This window comes from Gymnoscopelus microlampas (assembly GCF_963454915.1).
Source record: "Gymnoscopelus microlampas genome assembly, chromosome: 10".
NCBI lineage: Eukaryota > Metazoa > Chordata > Actinopteri > Myctophiformes > Myctophidae > Gymnoscopelus > Gymnoscopelus microlampas.
Genome location: NC_139947.1, coordinates 8,081,015 through 8,095,542, shown reverse-complemented (window position 1 = coordinate 8,095,542; position 14,528 = coordinate 8,081,015). Strand labels below are relative to the sequence as shown.

The following is a 14,528-nucleotide window of genomic DNA, read 5'->3' as shown; positions in this document are numbered from 1 at the left end:
AGGGAGTCTTACTGGTAATAGAATAGCCTTTACCAAAGCAAACCATTCTCACCTGTTGTCAGTCTGTCAGAGTAACTATTTGTAAATGTAGCATGGTCATGTAGAAAGAGCCATGTATGGATCTGTCCTACAACCAAGCCTCCATCTATTTGTGATCTCTTGTTGTGTATAAAGGGAACACATGTTCCCAATGTATGAATGAATGAACCAATCCATTGTAGAAGTACTTTGAGTAAGTGAGTACTTAGAAAAGCGCTATAAAAATGCAATTTATTATTATTATTATTATTATTTCATGTCTCATATCCAGAAGGATGCATTTGCATGTGGCAGTCCTATCTGTTATCTTGGGGCTAGCGTTCAGCTAACTATCTATACGTTCAAAACACAAAACACAACACTGCGAAGAAATTTGTTGTGGAGGGTAAAAAGGAGGGGGCCCGGTATAGACCCCATGGGGGAACTCCAGTCAACGCTGTAAGTGATATTGTTTGGTTAAAACAAAGATTTTTTGTTGTTGTTGTTAAAATGTTAAAGCTCTATATTCTGATAGTAAGTAAACATTGCTATGGAGTTTGTTCAGTAACAGGGGTCTCCAGAGTTTCAGGTGGGTTGCACATTTTCATCCAATCATGAGAGAGACCTCATTTATCAGTTTCAATCTAATAGTGTTATTCCACTTCCAATTTTGTCTGTGTTTTCTGTTTTTACTAAAGAGGTGGAGAGATAGCAACCCCTGTTACTGAACAAACACTCTATAGCAGTGGTTTTCAACCTTTTTCATGCCAAGGACCCCTAAATTGATTTACATTTGGCCGCAGACCCAAGCCCCCAGAACCCAGTGGTTTCATTGAAGCCAAATGGACATGCTGGCCATTCATGTTACTGCAGCTTAAAACGGCCTGGGGCTCCTACGCGAACGAGCGAAAACGGTTTCGACCAATGGGCTCGACTCACGAGCGTGCGCACGAGCTTGCGCACGAGCTTGCGCACAGGGCTGCACGCTTCTGTGATGCAAAACGCGTCACAGAAGTGACACGCAGGAGCCCCAAATAGGCCTCGCCCACCACATTTCACAACCCGGAAGAAGGGGTGATTTCGGCCCATGCGCTGTGTGAGCAACTCAATGCAAGTGGATGGGAGGGGATATCCTCTCTATTATTTTTAACTCTATGCGCAGACCCCCTTGTGAAAATGTTTTGTGCCAGGGACCCCTCAGAAGAGAAAATGTGTGAAAAAGTGTCCATAACCCTTTCAATATTTTTCAAAAATGTTCAAAAATAGCAGATCTACAAGCTTGTATGAGTACTATCAGAATATAGAGCTAGTTTAACACTGTTACTAAACAAACACTCTAAAGCAATGAGTACTATCAGAATATAGAGCTATTTAACACTCATTTTAACAAGCACATATCACTCACTGCACCTTTTTAATACGCTCTACCATACAGACAGGTTAAAATATCATTCTGAACATACAAATGAGTCCCGGATTGTAGCTTTCATAAATTGCCGTTGTCAAATCGGGAAAAAATGATAATTGTTGCAGCTCTAAGCAGTCTGCAGAGCTCAGAGCAGACAGAAGCGCAACGTCAAAATGATAAATGATGAACAGACGAGAGCAACAATATCAATAAACAAGTGATGTATCAGAGCACAGAGACGAGGTGCAGGCAGCAGTAGGTACACTAAGAAGACCAATGCATCATGTGTTTAATCCATTCAATCCGCAAATGCATTTTGTGTCATTTTAGACTTTTCCTTCTTCATTTACAAGCTCATACGAGCTTGTAAATGAAGAAGAAAAAAAACTTTGTGCTGTGATGTTTTTAAAGCAAACATTTTTAACTCAAATTTTTGCTTCTGGGGATTCTACAAATGTCTTCTAAATCCCAACAGTTTTTTATTTTATTTTACTTATGTTGCTATAATATCAGTGGATCTCAAACTTTTTTCACGTCAAGAACCACCCAAAATGATATGTATTTGACCGCGGACCCCCGTCTTCAAAATATCTTGTTCCAGGGACCCCCATGCAGAAGCAAAGATTTGAGTTAAAAATGTATATATATATATATATATAGGCCTATTCAAAGATTTGCGCACATTTTCATGTTTTTTTTCCCTCCAAAAATAGCAGATCTATTTTTTGTATAGCCAACGAAATCTAAAAATGACACCGTTGCTTTCCCGGTCTTAATGGATTAAGTGACACACACACACACACACACAGAGAGACAAAAGAAATGAAAACGACACCAAACAGCCTTCGAGCAAACAGGAGAGAAAGAGACAGACAGACAGACAGACAGATCTAAATAAGATGCAAATCTGACGTTCGCCAGAAATAGCCAATCTACAAGCTCAAAACTCATCACATTGCAAGGCGTTTTAAGCCTGTTAGATCAGCTATGTTTTGCCGAAGAGATTTAGAGAAGGTCGGAGAAAAAAAGAAGAAGAGTGCACCAACCAAGAGTGCATCTCAGGTCCGTTTCACTTAAGTATATCGTCTCTGTCGGGTGGAAACCTCATATGTCCAAAACTGTTACTTTTCAGGATTCAAATCCAAAAATATCAAAAGCAGCAGATCTACAAGCTCGCGTTTCGAACTTGTGGATCTGCTTTCGTGTGACTCTGTAGTATGATCAAGTGAGGCGTTGATTTACGAAAAAAACACAACATTTGAATATGGAGATAAGAGGTTTCTGCCCGACAACAGCGATATATACTGTTTATATATATATATATAGAGTATAGTTTGATACTTACTCATGGTAGTGATGCTGCCTGCCTTATCCTGCCCCTCTATACACTACATGTTGTACCGTTACACCGTCCCCCTTTCCCAGGGATATACCATACACACACTGGAGCAGACACACACACACACACACACACACTGCCGAAAACCTTCTACCTACAGTATATATCTACCTACCTACCCACCCCCCCCCCCCTCCCCTCCCTCATTATCCCCCTCAGACATGCCCAGTTGATGTTCCACCGTGTGACGAAAATGCCGAGAATAGCCGATCTACAAGCATTCGTGTGACGCGCTGTCGCTGCAAGCCTCTATTTTTGTAACGGCAAAGTATAAATTTGGGCTTCTGACACACGCAAGCAACAGTCGCGCGCGCACACACACACACACACACACACACGTTTTGTGTAAAGGTATGTGCGTCATTTTATCACTTGGCTACACTTGATCAGAGCCCAACTGATTCTATTTCTGTCTCTCTCCCCTCCTTAACCCTTCAAGACCGGGAACGCATCTCTGTCCTTTTTTAGATTTCTTTGGGCTATTCAAAAATAGCAGATCTACAAGCTCATAGCGCGGCACCGAGTGCCGCGCTATGAGCTTGTAGATCTGCTATTTTTGAAAAATCGTGAAAATGTGTGCAAATCTTTGAATCTATTTTTTTTTTTAGCGAACCTTTGTAACTCAAATATATATATATATATATTAAAACTAAAGATTTGCAAACATTTTCATGATTTCTCATAATAAAATAGCAGATCTACAAGCTCATAGTGTGCGTAGAGTGCCGCGCTATGAGCTTGTATATCTGCTCAGTTTGAATAGCCAAAGAAATCAAAACAAATTACACGGATGCGTTCCCGGTCTTAATGGGTTAAGACAGACACACACACACACACACACACACACACACACACACACGCACACACGCACACACACACGCACACACACGCACACACACTTGTGTGTCCCTGTCAACAGTGTGTTGCATCACGGTACACACAGCACATCAACAGTTGTAGCAGCACACACACACACACACACAGCTCATTGTATTCCACTGCAGAAGTGAGTCATACCTCAGCGCTCCACCCCAATCACAGAGAAACCGTCTGAATATGAATACATGCTCTATTTTTTGAAATCTCATCCATTCCTGCATTAACAGTTTGCAGCGATACCCGCAGCTTATACGCCTTTTTACATATCGTTGCTGTCAGGCAGAAACCTCGTATCTCCATTTTTTTGTTTTTTTTTGGTGAATTAAAGGGATAGTTCACCCCCAACATGACTTTTTTTTCTATTGATTAGTCACCCCATGGAGACTTGAATTCAAGGATATTTTTTTGTTTTTGTCGCATTCCTAAGCCAATAATTTGATGACCGGCAGCGGTTCCGGTAGGAGACACAAAGAGTCTCCTTTGTGTCTCCTACCGGAACCACTGCCTACCGGTCCGCTGGTCATCAAATTATTGACTTAGGAATGTGACAAAAACAAAAAAATATCCATGAATTCAAGTCTCCATGGGGTGACTAATCGATAAAATAAAAGTATTTTTTTTTGTGAATAATCCCTTTACGGTTTACGCCCTGCTTCATCATACAAGAGTGTTGTACAAAAGGTACAGAAAAAAATATCCTATCAACAAGCTCGGCTATTTCCACTATTTTTAAAAATATATATTTTTAAATAATAAGAAGAAAGGAACAGTTTTGGACATACAAGGTTTCCACCCGACAGCCACGATGTAAGTAAGTAAGTAAGTAAGTAAATTTTATTTATAAAGCACATTTCAAAACAAGGTTACAAAGTGCTGTACAATGGAGCATGATTAAACAAAATTAACACGATAACAATAGAGTATAAAGGTATATAAATAGAGTAATAAAACAATACAACAATGATTAAAACAAAGCAATTTGTCCATGAAAGTCAGGTAGAACTTCATGGGTAAAAATGCTTACGGAACAAATGTGTTTTTAACATCCTCTTAAAACCTTCAACAGACTCTGCATTTTTTAGGGCCAATGGTAGGGCGTTCCACAGTGTGGGAGCGGCCACTGCAAAAGCCCGGTCACCCTTTGTTTTGAGGTTGGACTTAGGTATTTTGAGAAGGCCTTTGTCAGAAGACCTGAGGGATCTCATATTGTCCTTAGGGGGCAGTAGGTCCGAAATATAAGATGGGGCCAGTCCGTGTAATGCTTTATAAGTGGTTAAGATAATTTTAAATTCTATTCTGGACCTAATTGGTAGCCAGTGCAGTGCGGCTAGTACCGGGGTTATGTGTGCTCTGCGGTTGGTGTTTGTGAGGATTCTGGCTGCCGTATTCTGAACTAGTTGAAGTCGGGATAATGATGAACGGCTCAGGGTGGTATAGAGTCCGTTACAATAGTCGAGACGGGAGGAGACAAAAGCGTGCATGATTTTTTCCAGGTCTTGAGAAGTGAGCATTGATTTTATTTTTGCGATATTGCGTAGATGGTAGAAGCATGACTGGGTAACCTTTTTAATATGGAAATCAAAGTTCATTTGATTGTCAAAGAAGACACCTAGGTTCTTTGCAGACTGTTTGACATTAGTTGCCAGGGGACCAAGGGACAGACGAATTGCATTTGAGCTAATCTCAGGGCCTATGATGAGGATTTCGGTTTTATCAGGGTTGAGTTGTAAAAAGTTTTGTGCCATCCAATGGTTGATGCCAGTTAAACAGTCATGCAAGACTGTGAGTTTAGTGAGATCAGTTTGCTTGAATGAGAGATATATTTGTGTATCATCAGCATAACAATGATATGTATCGTCTCTGTCGGGTGGAAACTCAGAAATTCAGAAACATCAAAAGTAGCAGATCTACAAGCTCAAGCTTGCGGATCATCTACTTTTGATGCTTATGTGTGACGCTGTAGCAGGGACGTGCAGAGGGATTTGGAGGGGCAGGGGGCTGGAATTTTCTAAAGGGCACCGAATAATTACCATACTTTTAGGGCCGAAACCCCACATAACCCGAAAAGGTGTCATTGCGTGATTAATGTCCTCAAAGTCGCGCATGCAACAAGGTTTTCGAAAATAGTTTTGGCCGTTTTTCTTTAATAACTCGGGCTAGGAAGGTCGGACGGCGACAAACTAGATACCTGAGTAAGGTTCACTTTGAGCTGCATCCAGCACTCCCACTGCCATTTCCGTCAGCGCAGTTGACATTTCTTTTTTGGGGAGTAATAGATTATTATGATATATTTTTTTAGTCTGGAGAGTTCACTTTTTTACCACAGGTAAAAGGGCAGGTGCTCGAGCCCCCTTTCATGTCTATATGTGCACGTGCCTGCGCTGTAGTATGATCAAGTAGGGTGTTAATTTACAAAAAAACACAGAGAGAGAGAGAGAGAGAGAGAGATGCTGGCATGAAAATCAACACATCACCAAGCCACCGTCGCCCCCAAAGGCCTGCAAATGAGTTTCATGAATATTTTAAGAGCGTGCAATATTCTCCGGGAATCTTGGAAGATTGTCATTGAGCCTCTAATCAGGATAACTAATGTCCCTCTCCTCAATAAGATGTCTGCTCAGCCCTTTTCCTCTCTCACACTAATGGTTCTCAGGTAGCCTGCTCCACTAACCTCCCCTCAGCATGAACTCTTTGCTAATGGAGATAGTGCTGCTCGGTGCTTCATTTTAGCTGAGCTTTTTATTCTTTTACTAAACTAAATAAAAATGATAACGCCGCTATTGACGGGACGGAAAGCTTGTATGTCCAAAACGGCTAAAAGCATAGTATGTATGGGTTAAAGCAGGGGTCTTCAACGTGTTCAGGCCAAGGACCCCCTAGCTGAGAGAGAGATGAAGCAGGGACCCCTACTCTATATTGTATAAAATTGTGTTTCAGATTAAACTTTTTTTTTTACTTAGTCTGCAATTTTTTCCCTCTACACCTATAGCCTCTTTGCCAAAAATAGCCGATCTACAAGCTCTCAACGCCTCGCAGCGCGAGGCGTTGAGAGCTTGTAGATCTGCTATTTTCGGCTAATGTTCCCCTCCGAAAACGAATTCTAGGGTTCAAGTGATTAATGTAAAAAAACTAAATCCTATCACACAAAGACTTGGCGGACCCCCTATAGTAGCTCTGAGGACCCCCTAGACCCCCTGTTGAAGACCCCTGGGTTAAAGCTACAGTAAATAGGCCCTGTCTTTCCCTAAGAGGACTGACCGTGGGTAGCTACTGGGGCGTAAGTCGGGGGCTTGATCAACCCTGGCTGGGTCACCTGGGCGAGGGTGTATGTTGTACGTTGCGAGACCCGAAACACCCGTCGACCCCAGGCTACAACACTGATGATACGTCCCAGTTGCATCCATGTGATGTTTTCTTTATATTGGCGACTGAGACCTTTAATCACTGTATGTATGTATGTAACCTTTACCTGTGTTTACATAACAGAATGATAAATACATGTTTTCCCCATCATTTCCCTCTTTACCAGCAGTCATCACCCACTGGAGTAGTGCGGTGGTGTTTACTTGCAGAAACACACTGCCCTCTCGCTGTATTTTGGTGTTTTCACTGTTTGTTTTGGTAGACAGGGAAGTCTTTTTTGGTCTACCAAAACAAACAGAGAAAACGCCAAAATAAGACAATGTGTTTGTGCAGGTAAACACCACCACTCTACTGCAGTGGATGATAACTGCTGGTATAGAGGGAAATGATTGGTAAAATGTATTTACTGTTTTGTTTTGCAAACGCAGGACAAAGTTACATATTATGCCTTTAAGCGTAATACATGCTCCTTCCGAAGTTTTATAAAGGGAGGTAATATGACTACAAATCAACGTCATTCAGATCTTCTAATGCTAGGGTTCCCAAACCTTTTCAGGCCGTGATCCCCCCAAAATAATAATTTTTGAACTGGGGTCTGGGGACCAAACTGGGGACCAAAATCTTTTGAGGGGTCCCGACCCCCAGGTTGGGAACCCCTGTTCTGATGGGTGGTCTCAGAACCTTTTCTCAGAATAGTGATGGGTCGTTCATGATCGATTCGTTCAAAAGAACTAGTTCATTGCCGTGAACAAGCTCGTTCACCTCCTGAAGCTGTTACGTTCACACTATCGTTCATGCCCCCCTCCCCTCCCCCCGTACACAGGACGGGAGGGCGGGCTGTACGCGTAACATAATAATAACTGTAGGAGCCATTTTGATGGTTGTACAGTATAATATTTGGTAGGTTGGCATTATTACTATAGGCCCTATGCACAGCAGCCATATTGTGAAGACATTCACAGCTGTTACCAATGATACTACTGAAGGCTCTGTTCCATTCTTGATCCAACAGAGTCAGGTTGCTGATATTGTGGGTCAAAAATGTGGGTCCAGGGACCCTCATGGTTCCTTGAGGGGTTTCCAAATGGCCCCTTACGGGTGTGTAACTCTGAGAGTGTACAAATGGAACCAAATGGACCCGTAAGGGTCCATTTGGTTCCATTGGTTCCATTCAGAGTTATGGGGGTCGTGGAAACCACTGTGCTACACTAAATGGAACAGAGCCTTCATTAGTATCATTGGTAACACCTGTGAAGGAAGTAAAAATATGGCTGCTGTGCATAGAGCCAATTGGACACTGGGTGGCGGGCTCTAGTTTTGACAGCACTGGGTGGTTATTTAAGGGTCACAGGTGCACTGATTAGGGAGGGCTGTTGGTTTAGCCACCGTACGTTTAACTGTTTATGTTTACCTGTGTTTATTCTCTGTACCTTGGTCGTAACTCCAGCATACAAATAATAAATACAGTTAAACATAAACAGTTAAACGTACGGTGGCTAAACCGACAGCCCTCCTAAACACAGTCAAAAAACTGTTTGCCTCCCATCAGCAACACCTGCCCTTGATTACAGACAGGGTTAAATACCTTGGCAACCTTGGCCTTGACCGCGCCCTGTGGCGACGTCAGGAAATAGAAACATGGCTCAAATGGCTCTTACAATAGGCTCTATGCACAGCAGCCATATTATCGCTTCCTTCACAGGTGTTACCAGTGATACTAATGAAGGCTCTGTTCCATTTAGTGTAGCACAGTAGTCATTTTTGAATTTCAGTTTTCCACGACCCCCATAACTCTCAGAGTTATATAGGCGGATTAGGAAGAAACGGGCCCCTGGGCCGAGACACGCAAAAGGCCCCCCCGCCCCCTTCCGTGGGTGCACGCGCACGCAGCGCGCGTGCACGCACCCACCCGGTTAAATCTCGGTTAATAATGGAAATTAATAGGGTTTTTTTCGGTTAAAAACGTCTGTGCACGGCGGCAGATAGGCTAATATAATGCATGTTTTACCTATAACTTAAATACAAAGAAATTGTTCGGTTATATTGCGGTTAATAAGGGAAATTATTAGGTTTTTTTTATGTTAAAATTGTTAAAAAAATATGTTAACATTTTTTTTTATTAAAAAAAAAAAAGGCTCAAGCTCAGGGGCCCCCCTAGCTCAGGGGCCCCTGGGCCTGGGCCCAGTCGGCCCGTTGGGTAATCCTCCTCTGCACACCCGTAAAGGGCCATTTGGGAGTGTTTCCAGTCAGCCAACACGCACAATATCAGCAACCTGACTCCGTCTGACCAGAATGGAACGGAGCCTTCATTAGTATCATTGGTAACACCTGTGAATGTCTTACAAAATGGCTGCTGTGCATAGAGCCTATAACGCTCCCGCGATGGTGTTTTTCACCAGAAAATAGCGCTACTGAACGAGAACGTTGAAAAAACATGATCCTGTGTTCCAATGGATCCTATGTGGTTATTATTTAGTCACAAGCTCTTGTTAACACCTTTCATTGGTTCAATAACTAGAAAACTTAGGATTAAAACCCACTTACAGACTGCAAATAATAGCCTAAAGGGGAATGCCAGGTGGAAGATCGCTGGGGTAGGCCCTCGCTCTCTCTTTCTCTCTGGCTAGACTTGTAGTATACTTTGCTACTGTACATAATATTTTGAAAATACTTGAAAAAAAATGTTTTAATAATTTTGATATTGTATTGGTGATATTGTAAGCGGGCCCCCAAATAAATGGCAACACACTAAGATTGTAATTATAATATAACAATATAAAAAAATAAAAATAATGTCATGGTATTTCTTTGTTCAAAACCTTTACAAATTATTTTTAGGAACTTTTAAGTATACCACTTGATCCAAGCCAGAACAAAATCAATTGATTCATTGATCGTTAAAATACACATGCTCTGAAAATGCACACGGCCCACCCATCTGACCACTTAACATGGTCAGATGGGTGTGCCGCAAACACTTTCGAGTTTTTCAAGTGGGCCCTGCGCCAGAAAAGTCTGTCTGACTTCTTTCTTTCTTTCTTTCTTTCTACCTTCCTTCCTTTCTTCCTTCCAGTTGTAGAGAGATTTCTTAAATACCACCAGATCTCCATCTGTGCCTCTTGTGTCTACTTGACCTCAAAACACTACAGTAATTAAGGCACTGACTGGGCTGGGTGGGGATTTGGATGGAACGCGCTGCCCTCTCCTGGAGAAAAACAGCAATTACAACTTGTGGGGGACAGACAGACTAAACCACCACTAAAAGAAGCTGTAACACAACCTCAACAATGACACCAGGACAATAAAAAATACTTTATAGTTACACTGTTGACTGCAGACATACTATCTGTTAATAATGTTGCGGTAAAAAATAGGGTCTTGTATCTATAGTTAAAAAAAAAGGCAGTGTTCAGGATTTCGTTGCTCTGAAAAAATATATAAATAGCCAACTTATAGGCCTATTATTCCCACACTGTCATTTCCATTTAGTTGAAACTATAGCTACCTTTAAAAAACAAATGGGTGCAAATGGAACATGCCTTGCATAAAATACACTGATGTCAATAACAATTAAATAACACACTGATCAACTTCGAACCTTATATCACGTCTGTCTGTCTGTCTGTCAGTCATCCTCCCACCCATCATCCATCCATCCATAGCTTAACCCATTAAGACCTGAAGCCGAGTCTACATAATCTCCTAAAGTCTCCTAAATCCCAACAGTTTTCTGAAAAACGTATGTTTCTATATCAGTGGTTCTCAAACTTTTTTATGTCAAGGACCTCCGAAATGATATGTATTTGACCGCGGACCCCCATCTGAAAATGTTTTGTTCCAGTGACCCCCAGAAGCAAAGAATAGAGTTAAAAATGTTCGCTTAAAAATAATATATTCAAAGATTTAAAAAAATCTGTGCCGCGCTTGTAATGCTTTTTAGATCAAATGAAAATGTCTCTTGTTCCAGGTATTAATGGGTTAACCACTTACATCCCAGCATCCGTTTTGTGCGGAAAGCTTTAGCAGAAAATAGCAGATCGACAAGCTCACGGATCAACATATCCTTTTTTTGTGGAATGTAAATTATAATCATAAGAATTTCAAGGACCCCAGGTTTAATATGCATCAGGTCACATACCCTCTTTTGATGCCTTTTTTTCCTGGGACTGCAAAATCATCCTAAAAATATAACTACAAATGGAACCAAAATAGACACTTCCATTTGGACCCCTGGTGGTCCTCGTCTCATTCTCATATATATATCAACCATCTTTGATGCAACCCGGTGAGTGAGAAGCCCTTTGTTCAGCTTGCATGAACAAAAACCCAAGGCTATTTATTTGCCCGTAAATCTCACCTGCCGCTTGATGAAGCTGGACGTGGTGTCAGAAGAGGTGCTGCCATCTGAGCGTTTGAAGCGACTCTTCCGTTTAGGCAACTTCCTGGGCAGCTGTGGACACCAGAGAAACAAACGGGTGGGAAAAGGAGGACAACGGCTCATATAGTATATACATGTATATAAACATTTCCCTCTATCACCCACAATATTATTGTGCTGGTGTGTTTTCCTGCAGAAAAACACATCCATCTCTGGCTGTATTTTGTTTATTTCCACTGTTTATGTCGATGTTCATCGTCTTTTTATTTTTGTGGAGGGGGGGGGGGTGTAATTGAACTTGTTATGTGCTCATTAGTGCTCTCTCTAATCAGGTAGTGCATCAATTGAGCCACCTGTTTGATGTCTCTCAAAGATGGGAGTGGGGGGAAGGAGTGTGCAACACACCTTCCCTGTTTTGTCAACACTCAACTTGCATAGTCGAGCTTTAAGCTATGGATGGATGGGAGGATGATAGACAGACAGACAGACAGACAGACAGACAGACAGACAGACAGACAGACAGACAGACAGACAGACGGCTATGAGGGACACATGCAGCTCCATGGGAGGTCAGACATGAATGATGAAATATGATAATTAAAAAAGCAGACTTCAGGATTTTGTTGCTTTAAAGATCTCTGAAAATGAATAGCCAACTATTAGGTCCATATTTCCCACATTGTTGAAACTATGTCTTTACAGAAATTGCGTGGCGGGAGTTGTGTAGCTATATAGCGACCACAGCGTCAGCGAGCAACCCATAGCTAGGGCTATATAAACACGTAGGTCGATATGTAAACATTTAGAGGCAAATAAATAAGTTGTACAGTGTGCATTGTGCCTGTATAATCAATGTACACTACAGCTTTACATCAAGTCCATCCATACGGAGCCAATTAACCACTTAAACCCCAGCATGGTATTGTGGGGAAAGCTTTCACTGAAAATAGCAGATCATTCTCGCATCGTGAGGTTGTCGATCGGCTATTTTTCAGCGAAAGCTTTCCCCACACAATAACACAAAACAGAAAATACACTAGTTTTGAGCCCCATATCTCAACCAGTGGTTGCGCCAGTGTGCAGTGGTCCTTGGGGGTTCCAGGTGGTCCCCAGCTAAATGATGGAGAGTTGGTAACCAAATGAACCCTTATTAGATCTTTAACTCTTGAGAGTGTAAAATGAAACCAAATGGACCCGTAAGGGTCCATTTGGTTTCATTTTACACTCTCAAGAGTTACATTATTGTTAAACATCTGCATTACTTAATTAAATAATTGTTATTTTGATCAACGCTTGCCTGTCATCTCTCCTATTGGTACCACCATCAATACAGCATGGAATTGTGGACAAAATCTTATCCAACGATAACAAAAATATTCTAAGGGGTCTGAGAGGCTAAATCTCATCACCTGGTGGTGATAAATAATGGACCTTGATACGAAAAGGGTTGAGAACCACTGTATATCATTTCCCGTGCGGTTGCAGGCCTACAAACAGTAGCCTATAAACATATGGGCTACAGGTGAGAGTCAAACTCCTATATGGCCTTCACCTTTAACAACCCAAGTAGAATCCACGGCCCAAGGTGATATAGATAGATAGATAGATAGATAGATAGATAGATGTGTAGCATGACAACAACAAGCCTGCATATGCGGGGCTTTGCAGTATTATCATGCATTGGAATAAATAATAAATCAATGCAGGGAATACATTTGTGGAATGTGGGCCCGAATTGAGGACAGAAACGACAACAACAAAAAACGGACGGCTGTAGCAGCATTTGCCGAGATCGTTGTGGGAAACCGTTCATACCGATAAGGAGACTTGTTTAAAAACGGGGTCGTTGTTTTGGTCGGGTTGTTTTGCCCCCCGTTAAGAAGACTAGCTGGCATCAATCTGCAGGTTAAAAAAAGTAGCTTTTTTTTGGCTGCTTAAACGCGACGCCTTATCGCTTCGCCTGCAACAACAAGTACACTCACAAGTATACTTGTTGTTGGAGGCGAAGTGCAGTTTAAAAATAAACTGCTATGAGCAGCATCAGGACCGTTATTTTAACCTGCACTTCGGTTAAAATAACGGTCCTGATGCTGCTCATAGCAGTTTATTCGCTCTGGAGATGGAGAGAGAGAGGGGGTGAGGAGGCGAAGAAAAGGATTGGAGACTTACCTGGAAATAGTGCGATGACTGAGAGACGGTGGTCTCCACACCTCCTCCTCCACCAGACAGAGGGTCTATCACTACAGACGACTTGGACATCTTGACTTGCACCATCTATTATTGAGAGGATGATGAGAGGAGGAGGAGGAGGAGGAGGAGGAGGAGGAGGGAGGCGGAGAAGAGGAGCAGCGGCACATAGATGTGATGATCAGGGGTCGGTTGTGTTACTGGAAGAAGAAACGAAGGATACAGAATACATCGAGATGCGGTAAAAAAAAATAAAAAAAAAAAAGAGGGAGAGGGGCGGGGGGAGAGGGGTGGGTGGGCAGTGAGGAAAATAATATGGAAAAAAACGCGAATGCTGTCCGAGTTCCAGGAATTAATAATGCCCCCTAAAAAAAATAAGAGGAATTAGTGGAGCTATAATGTATCCGATCACACGGCTGAAGCGTCGACGATCGCTTCTCTCTCTCTCGACCTATTCTCTCTCTCTCTCTCTCTCTCTCTCTCTCTCTCTCTCTCTCTCTCTCTCTCTCTCTCTCTCTCTCTCTCTCTCTCTCTCTCTCTCTCTCTCGCTCGCAGCTCCGTCAAGGCAGCTAAAATAAACCATACCAAAAAAAAAACTTAAAGTCAGTCAGACGATATTAAGGATCTAACTTCCGGTCCTTGGGATTCCAAAATAAAAGCTAATGATGAAAAATATATATATATTGTATTTTGCTGGGGGCCCCCTGGAACACCCCCCCAAGGACCCCTGGGGGTTCCCGGACCCCACTTTGAGAACCAATGCCCTACAGTGCCCACCTATCCTGTATCCCTGAGGAGGAGCGTGTCCACAGTGACACTGTCACAGGAGCCCAGCCAGCTGTCCAGAATGTGATGACAGTCAATGACTGGGCCAAACAGCGATCACCAGCCCCCTG

The 14,528-nt window shown here is 42.3% G+C and overlaps 1 protein-coding gene across 1 annotated transcript in view; it reads right to left on the bottom strand.

The window, feature by feature from the left end:
* Positions 1–13,719, bottom strand: part of cacnb3a (calcium channel, voltage-dependent, beta 3a) — a gene marked incomplete at both ends in the record, with an annotated part of 31,277 nt that extends 17,558 nt beyond the window's left edge. The window contains 2 exons of the mRNA XM_084069476.1: positions 11,425–11,517; positions 13,615–13,719. Coding sequence (XP_083925602.1) covers positions 11,425–11,517; positions 13,615–13,719 — 198 coding nt within the window. The remainder of the gene's footprint in view (positions 1–11,424; positions 11,518–13,614) is intronic.
* Between the last annotated feature and the right edge of the window lie 809 nt (positions 13,720–14,528).